The 17,067-nt window shown below is 44.6% G+C and overlaps 1 protein-coding gene across 6 annotated transcripts in view; it reads right to left on the bottom strand.

Annotated features, from left to right (window-relative positions):
- The window catches only part of pcnt (pericentrin), a 402,447-nt gene that overhangs the window by 90,809 nt on the left and 294,571 nt on the right, over positions 1-17,067 (bottom strand). For all 6 annotated transcript variants that reach the window (XM_068036205.1, XM_068036207.1, XM_068036208.1 and 3 more), the window contains 2 exons: positions 16,225-16,395; positions 1,412-1,963 (listed from right to left, as the gene is read on the bottom strand). In XM_068036205.1, coding sequence (XP_067892306.1) covers positions 1,412-1,963; positions 16,225-16,395 — 723 coding nt within the window. The remainder of the gene's footprint in view (positions 1-1,411; positions 1,964-16,224; positions 16,396-17,067) is intronic.

The following is a 17,067-nucleotide window of genomic DNA, read 5'->3' as shown; positions in this document are numbered from 1 at the left end:
CCTGGATGCTCCTTACAAATTCTGCTCCATCTAGACCTCTAACACTAAGTGAATCCCAGTCAATGTTGGGAAAATTAAAATCTATCACCACCACCCTGTTGCTCCTACATCTTTCCATAATCTGTTTACATATTTGTACCTCTATCTCACGCTCGCTGTTGGGAGGCCTTTAGTACAGCCCCAACATTGTTACCGCACCCTTCCTATTTCTGAGTTCTGCCCATATTGCCTCACAGCTCGAGTCCTCCATAGTGCCTTCCTTCAGCATAGCTGTGATATCCTCTTTGACCAGTAATGCAACTCCTCCACCCCTTTTACCTCCCTCTCTATCCCGCCTGAAGCATCGGTATCCTGGGATATTTAGTTGCCAATCATGCCCTTCCCTTAACCAAGTCTCAGTAATAGCAATAACATCATACTCCCAGGTACTAATCCAAGCCCCAAGTTCATCTGCCTTACCTACTACACTTCTTGCATTAAAACAAATACACCTCAGACCACCAGTCCCTTTGCTTTCATCATCTGCTCCCTGCCTACTCTTTCCCTTAGTCACGCTGACTTCATTATCTAGTTCCTTACAGGCTTTAGTTGCTACCTCCTTACTCTCCATTGACCACATTTGGTTCCCATCCCCCTGCCACATTAGTTTAAACCCTCCCCAACAGCGTTAGCAAAAGCACCCCCAAGGACATTGGTTCCAGTCCGGCCCAGGTGTAGACCGTCCAATTTGTAATAGTCCCACCTCCCCCAGAACCAGTCCCAATGTCCCAAAAATCTGAACCCCTCCCTCCTGCACCATCTCTCAAGCCACGCATTCATCCTGACTATTCTTTCATTTCTACTCTGACTATCACGTGGCACTGGTTGCAATCCTGAGATTACTACCTCTGATGTCCTACTTTTTAACTTGGCTCCTAATTCCCTAAATTCTGCTTGTAGGACCTCATCCAGTTTTTTACCTATATCATTGGTGCCTATGTGCACAACGACAACTGGCTGTTCACCCTCCCCCTTCAGAATGTTCTGCAGCCGCTCACTGTGACAAGCACTTCTATGGAAGCAGAGCAATGAGTGTGCATGAAGGTAACTATAAATCTGAATCAAATATTCTTTTCTAATTTACATTACTTTTCCAAACTGAACAGGATGTGCTGCAAACAAAATGCCTACAAATGTCGTTATAAAAAGGAACAAATTAAAAACAGAATTTGAAATTAAGACTGGTCATACCAACAGCAGACAGGCAACTTAAACTAAGGTTTGTAGAGGAAATCTAAAATGCTGGCCAGCATCCTAAGAGAGTGCACCAGGAAGAGTTATATAATGCTGTGACTGACTCGATCACTACATTTCAAATGAAAATCCACTGAATCAGAACAATGTTTTTAAACTGACTTTTTTTCTCTCCCACCTTTTCTGCATCAGAGGATTCTGAGATTGAATGTGCATAATCAGGCGAGGATGGAGAATGCTCCCGCTGTCTGTCTTTTGTAGAGTTAACACTCTGGTCCTCTCCATCTGTGTCTTTCCCAAGTCCAGGTGATCTGCGATGCATTGTCTCAGTGTCTGCACTGTGCACACCACTGATTTCAGAAATCCTGGATGAGTGCAGTCCATTCATCCATTCCAGACTTTCCTCATACTTTCTCATCACCTCTGGAGAACTCAACAAGCTCTCAGTAATAGTGTGTTTGTAGACAAATGGCTGATGCCCATCTTGACTAAGAGTGTGCGAAGTTTCTTTGCAATTTGAGGGGCTGACTTCTGGCCTATCTGCTTCCAAATTTGACAGTCGAAGCAATTCAAGTCCTTGACTACGACATTTTTCATTTAACTCTTCTATTTCTTTTGCCCGATTTGCTAGTTCCTCCTCTTGCTGCAATAAGGCTTCTTGCAGTTGGTTCACCTGAGTTTTCAGGTTGCGGGTGTGGATCTCTAAGTCAGCAATGGTGTGGTCTTTTTCCTTTAAAAAAGTATAAAAAGCAACCAATTAGAATCATTTAAGAGAATTATGAAAGGTTTTCAGGAATTCAAAACTGTGGGTGTGTCCTGCTCCAGAACAACTTGAAGCACCTTTATACTGCAATATTGAACTACAACCACTAGAAGTTGCCAGTGAGCCATTTAAATGTCCCAATGATATATATGGTATATGTGGATATGCTCGAGACAAGGTGGAAAGTCATTAAATTACCTACCTTTAGCATCATCTGCCTTACTCTCTGAACAACATTCATCCTTCCCAACCAACCCTCACCCAATGGGGACAAATGAAAGGACGCAGTCCCTCTACGATTTTCCATTTTGTGATGAGATGAAGCACATGAATTTTGTATGTGGAGGAAGAAAAAAATGAGAAAGGCCAAAAAAAGTAAGCTATTTAATAGTCAAGTCCCACATTGAAGTATTTAATATTAAACAATAGAAGAACTTATGATCCCCTACTGACGTTGGAAAGCACTTTACATTCAATGTATTACTTTTGAAGTGCAGTCATTGCTGTTATGCGGGTACACGTGGCAGCCAATTTGCACACATCAAGGTCTCACAGAGAAAATGAATCACGGAACAAATAAAATGTTTTACAAAGTGAGATACCGATTTTTAAGAAGATGGAAAATCTGGGGGTGGGGGTGGGAGTGGGGAAGGAGTAATTAAAAAGAGAAACCATTTTGTTTTTCTGTTCAAAAATACTTCCATTTCCTTCCTCTGTCACTTGAGTAATGCTTTCTATGGTGACAGTTTGATTGCCATCAAAGCAGTTTTTAACAGTTTCAATAACTTTATGGAAAGCAATAATTCTGGCTGGCCCACAGGCCAATTGAGTCACCCAACCATTATTGGCTGAAAACTGTTGTATACTAAACTGATAAGAGGGTTTGGATTTGCCAGGGTCAAGTAGCTTCAGACCAGCATTTACCCAATCCCAAAGCTCCCCAGCTATTTTAAAACACCAGTAGGCATTAAACCCAATGGACTCCATCAAAGATGTTCCCATGATAGACTACTAAGGAAAGAAATTAAGATGTAAGATCTCAGCTTCCATGAGTAAAATCAAGGAGATTTATTACACATTATATACAAAGCTTTGTATGTTCTTTTGATGGAGTGAGCTGGCAGGGGAGAGGAAAAACAGTACTTTTCACTTGGAACAGAAAGTACTTCTGTACCCACACAGCCACCTCCCTTAGATCTTCTTTTCAGCACATTACAAGCAGGGACATGCCAAAGTACTCATCATTGTCAGTTGAAGACAATACTCAGGAGGAGGGTAGCACACAAATTACTTCACTCAGCTGCTCTGAAGATAGAGTTGGTAGAAACAGACACAGTAGCCCCATAAGTGACCTCAGCAGGAGTGGACAGATACCTTACGTTGTGCTGTGGTTCAAAATCAGCTGAACTATGTAATATTACCATTCCTGATAAGAACAAAGAACAGTACAGCACAGGAACAAGCCATTCGGCCCTCCAAGCCTGCGCCGATCTTGATGCCTGCCTAAACTAACACCTTCTGCACTTCCGGGGCCCATATCCCTCTATTCCCTTCCTATTCATATATTTGTTAAGATGTCTCTTAAACATCGCTATCGTATCTGCTTCCACCACCTCCCCTGGCAGCAAGTTCCAGGCACTCACCACCCGCTGTGTAAAAAAACTTGCCTCGCACATCCCCTCTAAACTTTGCCCCTCGCACCTTAAACCTATGTCCCCTAGTAACTGACTCTTCCACCCTGGGAAAAAGCTTCTGACTATCCACTCTGTCCATGCCGCTCATCACTTTGTAAACCTCTATCATGTCGCCCCTCCACCTCCGTCGTTCCAGTGAAAACAATCCTAGTTTTTCCAACCTCCCCTCATAGCTAATGCCCTCCAGACCAGGCAACATCCTGATAAACCTCCTCTGTACCCTCTCCAAAGCCTCCACGTCCTTCTGGTAGTGTGGCGACCAGAATTGCACGCAATATTCTAAGTGTGGCCTAACTAAGGTTCTGTACAGCTGCAACATGACTTGCCAATTTTTATACTCTATGCCCCGACCGATGAAGGCAAGCATGCCGTATGCCTTCTTGACTACATTATCCACCTGCGTTGCCACTTTCAGTGACCTGTGGACCTGTATGCCCAGATCTCTCTGCCTGTCAATACTCCTCAGGGTTCTGCCATTTACTGTATACCTCCCACCTGCATTAGACCTTCCAAAATGCATTACCTCACATTTGTCCGGATTAAACTCCATCTGCCATTTCTCCGCCCAAGTCTCCAACCGATCTATATCCTGCTGTATCCTCTGACAATCCTCATCGTTATCCGCAACTCCACCAACCTTTGTGTCGTCTGCAAACTTACCACTCAGACCAGCTACATTTTCCTCCAAATCATTTATATATACTACAAACAGCAAAGGTCCCTGTGGAACACCACTAGTCACAGCCCTCCATTCAGAAAAACACCCATCCACTGTTCCCCTCTGTCTTCTATGACCGAGCCAGTTCTGTATCCATCTTGCCAGCTCACCTCTGATCCCGTGTGACTTCACCTTTTGCACCAGTCTGCCATGCGGGACCTTGTCAAAGGCATTACTAAAGTCCATTTAGACAACATCCACCGCCCTTCCCTCATCAATCATCTTCGTCACTTCCTCAAAAAACTCAATCAAATTAGTAAAACACGACCTCCCTTTCACAAAACCACGCTGTCTCTCGCTAATAATTTCGTTTGTTTCCAAATGGGAGTAAATCCTGTCCCGAAGAATCCTCTCTAATAGTTTCCCTACCACTGACGTAAGGCTCACTGGCCTATAATTTCCTGGATTATCCTTACCACCCTTCTTAAACAAAGGAACAACATTGGCTATTCTCCAGTCCTCTGGGACCTCACCTGTAATTTTTTATTTATTTAGAGATACAGCACTGAAACAGGCCCTTCGGCCCACTGAGTCTGTGCCGACCATCAACCACCCATTTATACTTTCTTTTTCTTTCTTTTGGGCCTCCTTATAGAACATAGAACATAGAAAAATACAGCACAGAACAGGCCCTTCGGCCCACGATGTTGTGCCGATCCTTTGTCCTCTGTCAAGGACAATTTAATCTATACCCCATCATTCTCCTTTATCCATATACCTATCTAAAAGCCGTTTGAAAGTCCCTAAAGTTTCTGACTCAACAACTTCCCCAGGCAAGGCATTCCATGCCCCGACCACTCTCTGGGTAAAGAACCTTCCCCTGACATCCCCCTTATATCTCCCACCCTTCACTTTAAATTTATGACCCCTTGTAACGCTTTGCTCCACCCGGGGAAAAAGTTTCTGACTGTCTACCCTATCTATTCCCCTGATCATCTTATAAACCTCTATCATGTCACCCCTCATCCTTCTCCGTTCTAATGAGAAGAGGCCTAGAATGTTCAGCCTTTCCTCGTAAGACTTATTCTCCATTCCAGGCAACATCCTGGTAAATCTCCTCTGCACCCTCTCCAAGGCTTCCACATCCTTCCTAAAATGAGGCGACCAGAACTGCACACAGTACTCCAAATGAGGCCTTACCAAGGTCCTGTACAGCTGCATCATCACCTCACGGCTCTTAAATTCAATCCCTCTGCTAATGAACGCTAACACCCCATATGCCTTCTTCACAGCCCTATCCACTTGAGTTGCAACTTTCAACGATCTATGCACATAGACCCCAAGGTCTCTCTGCTCCTCCACATGCCCAAGAACCCTACCGTTAACCCAGTATTTTGCATTCGTGTTTGTCCTTCCAAAATGGACGACCTCACACTTTTCAGGGTTAAACTCCATCTGCCACTTTTCAGCCCAGCACTGCAACCTATCCAAGTCCCTTTGCAGACGACAATAGCCCTCCTCGGTATCCACAACTCCACCAACCTTTGTATCATCTGCAAATTTACTGACCCACCCTTCGACTTCCTCATCCAAGTCGTTAATAAAAATCACAAACAGGAGAGGACCCAGAACTGATCCCTGTGGCACGCCACTGGTAACTGGGCTCCAGGCTGAGTATTTACCATCTAAGACCACTCTCTGCCTTCTATCAGTTAGCCAATTCTTAATCCAACTGGCCACATTCCCCACTATCCCATGCCTCCTGACTTTCTCCATAAGTCTACCATGGGGGACCTTATCAAATGCCTTACTAAAATCCATGTACACCACATCCACTGGTTTACCCTCATCCACTTGCTTGGTCACCTGCTCAAAGAATTCAATCAGGCTTGTGAGGCAAGACCTACCCCTCACAAAACCGTGCTGACTGTCCCGAATCAAGCAGTGTCTTTCCAGATGCTCAGAAATCCTATCCCTCAGCACCTTTTCCATCAACTTGCCTACCACCGAAGTAAGACTAACTGGCCTGTAATTCCCAGGGTTGTTCCTATTCCCTTTCTTGAACAGGGGCACAACATTTGCCACCCTCCAATCACCTGGTACCACCCCCGTCAACAGAGAAGATGAAAAGATCATTGCCAGCGGCTCTGCAATTTCATCCCTTGCTTCCCATAACATCCTTGGATATACCCCGTCAGGCCCGGGAGACTTGTCTATCTTCAAGTTATTCAAAAACCCCAACACATCTTCCCTCCTAACGAGCACTTCCTCGAGCTTACCAGTCTGTTTCACACCGTCCTCTTCAGTAATACACCCCTTCTCATTCGTAAATACCGAAGAGAAGTACTCATTCAAAACCTCACTTATCTCTTCCGGCTCAACACACAGTCTCCCGCTATTGTCCTTGACCGGACCTACGGTCCCCCTAGTCATCCTCATATTTCTGACATACGCGTAAAAGGCCTTGGGGTTTTCTTTTATCCTACCCGCCAAGCATTTTTCATGCCCTCTCTTAGCTCTCCTAATCCCTTTCTTCAGATCCTTCCTGGCCATCTTGTATCCCTCCAGAGCTATGCCTGTGCCCTTTTTCCTCAACCTTATATACGCATCCTTCTTCTTCCTAACAAGACTCTCAACCTCTCTTGTCAACCACGGTTCCCTCACATGACCATCCCTTCCCTGTCTGACAGGGACATGCTTATCAATGGCCCCTACTATCTGCTCCTTGAAAAAGTTCCACATTTCGACCGTGCCCTTCCCTGCCAGCATATGCTCCCAACTTATGCTCCTCAGTTCCTGCCTGACAGCATCATATCTACCCTTCCCCCAATTGTAAACCTTGCCCTGTTGCACATACCTATCCCTCTCCATTACCACAGTGAATGCTACAGAATTGTGATCACTATCTCCAAAGTGCTCGCCCACCAACAGCTCTATCACTTGCCCTGGTTCATTACCTAGTACCAAATCCAATATTGCCTCCCCTCTGGTCGGGCAGTCTACATACTGAGTCAGAAAAGCTTCCTGGACATACTGCACAAACACTACCCCATCCAAACTATTCGATCTAAAGAGTTGCCAATCAATATTTGGGAAGTTGAAATCCCCCATAATTACTACCCTGTGACTTCTGCTCCTTTCCAAAATCTGTTTCCCAATCTGCTCTTCCACCTCCCTGCTGCTATTGGGGGGCCGATAGAAAACTCCCATCAAGGTGACTGCTCCTTTCCTGTTCCTGACCTCAACCCACAGTGCCTCAGTCGGCAGATCCTCCTCGAAAATTCTTTCAGCAGTTGTTACACTATTTCTAACTAACAATGCCACCCCCCCACCTCTTTTACCACCATTCCTAATCTTATGAAAACATCTATAACCAGGTACCTCCAAGAACCATTCCTCCCCCTCACCTATCCACGTTTCAGTGATGGCCACAACATCGTAGTCCCAAGTGCCCATCCACGCCTTCAATTCACTCACCTTATTCCTGATGCTTCTTGCGTTGAAGTATACGCACTTTAACCCTTCTCCGTGCCCATCTGTCCTCTGCGACAGTGCTACCTTCCCCAATACCTCACTACACTCTTTGTCTTTCTGAGTGGACCCACTGGTCCCTGGACTACAAGTCCGGTTCCCATCCCCCTCCCAAACTAGTTTAAACCCTCCCGAACAGTACTAGCAAACCTCCCTCCCAGGATATTGGTGCCCCTCTGGTTCAGATGCAGCCCGTCCTGTTTGAACAGGTCCCATCTTCCCCAGAATGCAGTCCAATTATCCAAGAACTGGAAGCCCTCTCTTCTACACCATTCCTGCAGCCACGTGTTCAGCTGTGCTCTCTCCCTATTCCTAGCCTCACTATCACGTGGCGCCGGCAACAAACCAGAGATAACAACTCTGTCCGTCCGAGCTTTCAGCTTCCAGCCTAACTCCCTAAACTCACTTCTAACATCTGTGCCACCCTTCCTTCCTACGTCGTTGGTGCCAATGTGCACCACGACCTCTGGCTGCTCCCCCTCCCCTTTAAGGATCCTGAAGACGCGATCACAAACATCACGGACCCTGGCACCAGGTAGGCAACAAACCATCCGTGCGTCTCGCTTGCGCCCACAGAACCGCCTGTCGGTACTCCTCACCATCGAGTCCCCGATGACTAGTGCTCTCCCATATTATCTCGAGAGACAATGGATACGCGCCTGGAGGTGGTCAGTGGTTTGTGAAGCAGCGCCTGGAGTGGCTATAAAGGCCATTTATACTAATCCTACACTAATTCCATATTCCTACCACATCCCCACCTGTCCCTAGATTTCCCTACCACCTACCTATACTAGGGGCAATTTATAATGGCCAATTTACCTATCAACCTGCAAGTCTTTGGCATGTGGGAGGAAACCGGAGCACCCGGAGGAAACCCACGCAGACACAGGGAGAACTTGCAAACACCACACAGGCAGTACCCAGAATTGAACCCTGGTCGCTGGAGCTGTGAGGCTGCAGTGATAACCACTATGCCGCCCTGTTGCCAATGAGGATGCAAAGATTTCTGTCAAGGCCCCAGCAATTTCTTCCCTTGCCTCCCTCAGTATTCTAGGGTAGATCCCATCAGGGCCTTGGGACTTAGCTACCTTAATGCTTTGCAAGACACCCAACACCTCCTCCTTTTTGATAATGAGATGACTGAGATTATCTGCACTCCCTTCCCTAGGCTCATCACCCACCAAGTCCTTCTCCTTGGTGAATACGGATGCAAAGTACTTTAAAAGTTATTTGGTTAATATTCCAAATATGATGCAGTCTTTACTCAAAAGGAGCAGTGCAAGGTAATTATATGAATACAGGAGTGTTACAGCTTTCTACTTCTGTATCCTTTATGGTGATTTTCCCTTGTAATTTGTGATATGAAGAAACAAATGAATAAGTCCTCTCATACTCCAAAATTATGCATTAAAAAAGATATTCCCCAAAGACACTTTCCAGATGGTCAACAAGTGTTTGGTGTTCACACGGAATTTGATGTTGCTGAGCTTAGTAGATAAGATGAAATTGGGCCAACATGGTTGTTCTTCCCACCCGATTTTTAAAAAAAAGGATTTTAGAAGGGGCTGCAATTCATATTTTGTTCCGGATTTGGATTGATCAAAAGGATAGAACTGATGTTAGCAATTCAAGTAAGTTTTTACGCAACGAGTTGTTACGATCTGAAATGCATTACTAGAAAGGTTGGTGGAAGCAGATTCAATATTAACTTTCAAAAAGAGAATTAGATACATATACTTGGAAAGGAGAAATTTGCAGGGTTATGGATAAGAATGGGGGAGTGAGATTAATTGGATATCTCTTTCTAAAAGCCGGCACAGACACTATGGGCCGAATGGCCTTTCTTTTTGCTATATAATTGTAACTCATATTACAACTGCTATCAATCCTCATCGCTACAATATCAGCTGCATTAGTTTTAGAAACAAAATCTGAACATTGAGCCCTTCGAGGCTTGTTCTACCATTCAATTAGATCACGGCTGATTTGTATCTTAATTCCATCTACCCGACTTGGTTCCATAGTCCCCAATAATCTCTCCCAGTTTTGAGATGGATTACCTTGTGTGAAGGAAGTGCTTTCTGACATCACCCCTGAGCAACCTAGCTCTGATTCTAGGGTTATGCCTCCTTGTTCTGGACTTCTCCAGCCCGAGGATATCTGGAACTGAGCACCAATGAAAGGTACTTCAGTTTAGGACTTCCCTTGGATCCCCAGTGCTTGCCTGACTATACAATGTCTTATGATGGAGGATAGTTCTTTACCAAGCATTAGATCTCTTTTCCTCACTTAGCATGGCATGTTTCAACTTACATTTAGCTTACAGAAAACTATGGCCACAGCTATTTTGATGATTTACATTGCTCTGTGTTTCTCTCACCTTCCAAGATTGGATAAGTAATAAATTAATTTTAGGAGACTAATATAGTTCCCATCTTTAAAAAAGGAGACAAGATGGACCTGAGTAACTACAGGCCATGAGCGTGGCATCAGCAATAGGAAAGATACTTGAGGGAATCTTTAGGGAAGCAATATATGATTTCTTGGATAGAAAGGGGCAAATTGTGGCCCAACATTGCTTCAAAATGTTAAAAAAAGTCACGTCTTACAAATTTAATTATATTTTTGAAAAAGTTACCAAGGTGGTGGACGGCAAAACCTGGGTACCCGACCCGAACCCAACTACATGTATCGGGTTTGGATCGGGTTTGTATTCTGCGTCCAGCATTCGGGCTCAGGTCAGGTCGGGCTAGACTGTTTGGTTTTGTTTCGAATTGTTTTCGTTTTAATCTACGATTTTCTTCTGTTTCATTAATATGCTTGTTATTTTCGGGTCAGGTCGGGCATTTAAAAATTAAATAACTCGGGCCCTGGTCAGGTTTGGGTTGACTGTTGTTGGGTCAGGTTTGAATTTTATACCCGAGCCAGGCTTTAGTGGACAGGGAAGACTGCTAAAAAGCTTTTGACAAGAAGCCACACCAGAGGCTTCTCTATAAGATCGAAGCTTCTGGTATTAGTAGCGATATACTGAGCTGGATATATTGATATATTAATATATTGAGCTTGGCCATGTGAGCCGCATGGAAGATGGCAGGATCCCCAAAGACACATTGTACAGCGAGCTCGCCACTGGTATCAGACCCACCGGCCGTCCATGTCTCCACTTTAAAGACGTCTGCAAACGCAACATGAAGTCCTGTGACATTGATCACAAGTCGTGGGAGTCAGTTGCCAGCGATCGCCAGACTGGCGGGCAGCCATAAAGGCGGGGCTAAAGTGTGGCGAGTCGAAGAGACTTAGCAGTTGGCAGGAAAAAAGACAGAGGTGCAAGGGGAGAGCCAACTGTGTAACAGCCCCGACAAACAAATTTTTCTGCAGCACCTGTGGAAGAGCCGGTCACCCTAGAATTGGCCTTTATAGCCACTCCAGGCGCTGCTCCACACACCACTGACCACCTCCAGGCGCGTATCCATTGTCTCTCGAGATAAGGAGGCCAAAGAAGATTGAGCTGGATGAAAGGAGGTAGGCAGAAAGTAGTTCTAGATGGACTTGGATCTATTTGGAGGCAATGGTGCCCCACAGAGATCAGGGTTGGGACTGCTTCTCATTACTGTTTTTATTATTGATTTAGATGTAGATGATGGTGCCACGATCTTCAAATTTGCAGACAATACAAAGATTTGTGCAAGGATCAAGAATATAGATGATGCTTGTCTGCTTCTGGCGAACCTTGATGCACTGGGCTCATAATTGTTTAATTTGAAAAAGTGCAATGTTATGCAAGCAGCAGGGCAAATGCTCAACATTCATACACCCTTTAGGGAAAGCATTAAGGAATGTGGAGAGAGATATAGATGTGGGCGTTCTAATGCATAGATCTCTAAAGGTTCATGAGTAATGCCGTGAAGTGATAGCTTGAATGAGTAGGGTGTTGGGGTACATTCATAGGACAATTGTTTAAAAGATAACGCACATTACTTTGTCCTAGAACAAGGCCTTCGTCTGATCACAATTTAAAAACAAGAAAAAGACTTCCATTTATGTTGCATCTTTCACGACCACCAGACGTCTCAAAGCATTTACAGCCAATTAAGTACTTTTTGAATGGTAGTCACTGTTGTAATGCAGGAAATACAGCACCCAGTAGGCACACAGCAAACATCCACAACCAGCAATGTGATATTAACCAGATAATCTGCTTTTTTGTGATGTTGATTGAGGGATAAATATAGGGCAGGACAATGGTGATAACTCCCCGCTCTTCTCAGAATTGTTGCAGCACAGAAGGAGGCGATTCGGCCCATCATGTCCGCACTGGCTCTCTGAAAGGGCAACTCCCTCAGTTCCATTCCCCAGCCTTCTCCCCATAACCCTGCACATTCTTCCTTTTCATATAACTGTCTAATTCCCTTTTGAATGCTTCAATTGAACCTGCCTCCACCACATTCTCAGGCAGCACATTCCAGACCTTAACCACTCGCTGCATGAAAAAGTTTTTCCTCATGTCATTTTTGCTTCTCTTACCAAATACTTTAAATCTGTGTCCTCTCGTTCTCGGTCCTTTCATAAGTGGGAACAGTTTCTCTCTATCTACTCTGTCCAGACCTCTCATGACTTTGAATACCTCTATCAAATCATCTCTCAGCCTTCTCTTCTCCAAAGAAAACAGTCTTAACTTCTCCAATCTATCTTCATAATTGAAATTGCTCATCCCTGGAACCATTCTCGTGAATCTTTTCTGTACTCACCCCAATGCCCTCACGTCTTTCCTCAAGTGCGTCGCCCAGAATTGACGCAATACTCCAGCTGAGGCCAAACTAGTGTCTTATACAAGTTCAACATACCTTCCTTGCTCTTGTACTCTATGCCCCTATTAATAAAGCCCAGGATACTGTATGCTTTATTAACCGCGCTCTCAACCTGTCCTGCCACCGTCAATGACTTATGCACATATACACCCAGGCCCCTATGCTCCTGCACCCACTTTAGAATTATACCCTTTACTCTATATTGTCTCTCCATGTTCTTCCTACCAAAATGAATCACTTCACATTTCTCTGCATTGAACCTCATCTGCCACCTCTCTGCCCATTCCACCAACTTGTCTATGTCCTTTTGAAGTTCACAATGCTTCCAAGTTTTGTATCATCCGCAAACTTGTGCCCTGTACACCAGGGTCTAGGTCATTAATATATATCAGGAAAAACAAGGGTCCCAACATTGATCCCTGGGGAACTCCAGTACAAACCCTTCCTCCAGCCCGAAAAACATCCATTAACCACTACTCTTCATTTCCTGTCACTGAGCCAATTTCGTATCCATGTTGCTACCATCCTTTTTATTCCATGAGCTACAAGTTTGCTCACAAGTCTGTAGTGTGGCACTGTATCAAAGGCCTTTTGAAAGTCCATGTACATCACATCAACAGCATTGCCTTGATCAACCCTCTGTTACCTCCTCAAAAAACTCCAGCAAGTTGGTTAAACTTGATTTTCCCTTAAGAAATCCATGTTGGCTTTCCTTAATTAACTCGCATTTGTCCATGTGACTATTGATTTTGTACTGAATAATTTTTTCTAGAAATTTTCCCACCACCGATGTTAAACTGACTGGCCTGTAGTTGCTGGGCTTATCCTTACACCTTTTCTGAACAAGCGTGTAACGTTTGCAATTCTCCAGTCCTCGGGCACCACCCCCGCATCTAAAGACGACTGAAAAATTATGGCCAGTGCCTCTGCAATTTCCACCCTCACTTCCCTCAGTATCCTTGGATGCATCTCAACCGGCCCTGGTGCTTTATCTACTTTAAGTACAGACAGCCTGTCGAATACTTCCTCTTTACCAATTTAAAACTCCTCTAGTGTCTGATTTACCTCCTCTTTCAACATTGCCTGGGTTACATCTTCCTTGGTAAAGACAGCTGCAAAGTATTCATTTAATACCTCAGCTATGCCCTCTGCCTGCATGTGTAAATCCCCTTTCTGGTCCATAATTACCCCCACTCCTCCTCTGCCTGCATGTGTAAATCCCCTTACTGGTCCCTAATTAGCCCCACTCCTCCTTTTACCACCCTTTTACGATTTAAATACCTATAGAAAACTTTGGGATTTCCTTTAATAAAAACATAGAAAATAGGAGGAGTAGGCCATTCGGTCCTTCAAGCCTGCTCCGCCATTCATTATGATCATGGCTGATCATCCAATTCAGTAACCTGTTCCCACTTTCCCCCCAAATCCTTTGATCCCTTTCGCCCCAAAAGCTACATCTAACTCCTTCTTGAAAACACACAATGTTTTGGCCTCAGCTGCTTTCTGTGGTAGCGAATTCCACAGGTTCACCACTCTCTTTTCATGCTCTCTCTTTGCTTCTCTTATTTGCTTTTTCACTTTCCCTCTGGACCTTCTATATTCAGCCTGGTTCTGAATAGTATTTTCTATGTGGCATCTGTCATAAGCACACTTTTTCTTCTTTATCTTAATCTCTACCTCATTTGTCATCCAGGGAGCTCTGGATTTGTTTGCTCTACTTTTCCCCTTCGAGGGAACATACCTTGACTGTGCCTGAACTATCTCTTCTCTGAAGGTAGCCCACAGTTCATCTACCGGTTTTCCTGCCAGCTTCTGACTCCAATTGATACGCCCCAGCTCCATTCTTACCTCATTGAAGTTAGCCTTCCCCCAGTTAATTATTCTTACCCTGGATTGCTCTTTGTCCTTTTCCACAGTCAGCCTAAACCTTATGATACAATGATCACTATTCCCTAAATGCTCTTCTACTGATACTTAATCCACTTTGGCCCACCTCATTCCCAAGAACCAGGTCTAGCAGTCCCTCCTTTTTCGTTGGACTAGCAACATACTGTTGTTGAATATTTTCCCAAACACATTCTAGGAACTCTTGCCCCTCACTGCCCTTTACACTACTATTATTCTAGTCCATGTTTGGATAGTTAAAGTCCCCATTATAACTACCCTATAATTTTTGCACCCCTCTGTAATTTCCTTGCAAATTTCTTTAAGTAGCACCATGGGATCTTTTACATCCACCTGAGCAGACAGACGGGACCTCGGTTTAATGTCTCATCCAAAAGATGTCACCTCCAACAGCACAGTGCTCCCTCAGTACTGCACTGGAGTGTCAGCCTTGACTTTGCTGCTCAAGCCCTGGAGTGGGACTTGAACCTAGAACCTTGTGACTCAGAGGCAAGAGTGCTACCAAGTGAGCTACAGCTGACATTGTGGAATTGGTCTCCTCGCATGGTGCATTAAATTGGGGCTTTGGAGGGTATGAAGAGGACACCCTCTAACAAATTCACATTTTAATGCATCTTAGTTATCAAGATAGACTAAAGGGGCTGGTACTCTACTTAGTGGCGGCTCAGCCATTGAATATATTCAAGGTTGAGTTAGACAGATTTTTGATTGAAGAGGGAGTCAGGGGTTATGTGGGGTGGTGGGGGAGGGTCAGCAGGAAAGTGGAATTAAGGCCACAATCACATCAGCCACGATCGTATTGAATAACGGAGCAGGCTTGAGGGGCCAAATGGCCCACTCCTCCTCCTATTTCTTATGTTTAGAGAAACAGAGAATGATCTGATTGAGGCTTCTAAGATGACAAAGGCAATAGTTTTGAGTTTGGGTTGATAGTTTGCTCCAATTAGCTAGGGGGTCATAATTTTAAGCTGCATAAGGCCAGATCTAGGTTAGATATCAGGAGGTGATTCTTTTCTCAGAGAATAATGGACATTTGGAACAGACTGCCAGCTCACGTCACAGACACCGATTCACTGAATTTCTTCAAGAGCGCACTAGACTTGTTTCTACCTGGGGCAGAAATCATCTCTTACAAAAGGTGGGTATTGCAGGGAATTATCAGGGCCAGAGTGATCTCCTGAACTAATTTCAATTACCTGGTGCAGTTGGAGAGGAATTTCCCAGATTCCTCCTTCCCTCCAATGCACAACCTGCAAATTGCCTGTGATTTTTATTCTCCTTTTTCACCTCCCCCAGGACAGCACATGACTTCTGGATGGAGCGGAGAGTGTATAAATTGTATGAAAAAGCTGGATGAAGAAGGTCTTTTCCTGTCAGTCATCGCTCGTATGTTCATAAATTGGAGACGGTCAAAACTAACAGGAGGTGCACTTGTGCGAGTAAGTGAAAGAGCAAAGTGGATAAAACTCCAAGCCACGATGTTAAAAATAATTGAAGTTTAGCCGGAGGAATTTAACACTGCATATGTTTTTTTTCCCGACATCACACCCAAAGATGTATTGCTCAAAAACAAAATTCAAATGGAAGACAAGTCTTAAGACAGAACAGCTCGATCTTCACCATTACTTTTACCTGTTCAACCTCCAGCAGTTTCTCAATCCTCTCGACGCTTGAGTTCAGTTCCTCTTTAACTGCAGAAAGCTCAGCCTGCAGTCCCTCATATTCTGCACTTAACTGGGTGATCAGCATCTCCTTCTGCTGCAGGGCAGCTTCCATCTCTCTCAGTCGCTCTTGCTCCTGGAACTGAAACAGACAATTCCCATCAGTACAAGATACACTGCAGCAACGTACCAAGGCTCCTTAGACAGCACCTTCCAAACCAGCAACCTCTACCACTTAGAAGGAAGACAAGGGCAGCAGATGCATGGGAACATCACTACCTGCAAGTTCCCCTCCATGCCACACACCATCCTGACTTGGCCCCCTCCACGAGATTGGAGGGGGTGGGCCGCCCCGGCTATTTAAATGAGCCACTGAGCTTGAGGTTGCGGTGGCACTTTGACGCATTTTCTGAGCTCACAGCTGATCCAACCCTATGTGTGGAAGACATTTATCATTTGGAGACTAAGGATGACCTTATAAGGTAGTTAATCCCCCTTCTTTGTGCAAGCCTAGTTGGGTCAAAATCCTGGAACTCCCGTCCTAACAGCACTGTAGGTGTACCTACCCCACATGGACTGCAGTGGTTCAAGAAGGCAGTTCATCACCACCTTCTCAAGGGCAATTAGGGATAGGCAATAAATGCTGGTCTAGCCAGCAACACCCACATCCCAGGAACGGTAAAAAAAAAGCCAGTCTGTATGCAGCACAGCATTTTAACTTTGTGACATTAGATTTGATTTATTACTTGCTGTTACAAGCCATCAACAATGGATCCTCACTCATTTAACTGTGAACATTAACTTATTGAATTTA

This window comes from Heterodontus francisci, chromosome 7 (assembly GCF_036365525.1).
Source record: "Heterodontus francisci isolate sHetFra1 chromosome 7, sHetFra1.hap1, whole genome shotgun sequence".
NCBI classification, from domain to species: domain Eukaryota; kingdom Metazoa; phylum Chordata; class Chondrichthyes; order Heterodontiformes; family Heterodontidae; genus Heterodontus; species Heterodontus francisci.
Note: the sequence above shows the minus strand (reverse complement) of the source record. Positions and strands in the feature narration are given on the sequence as shown.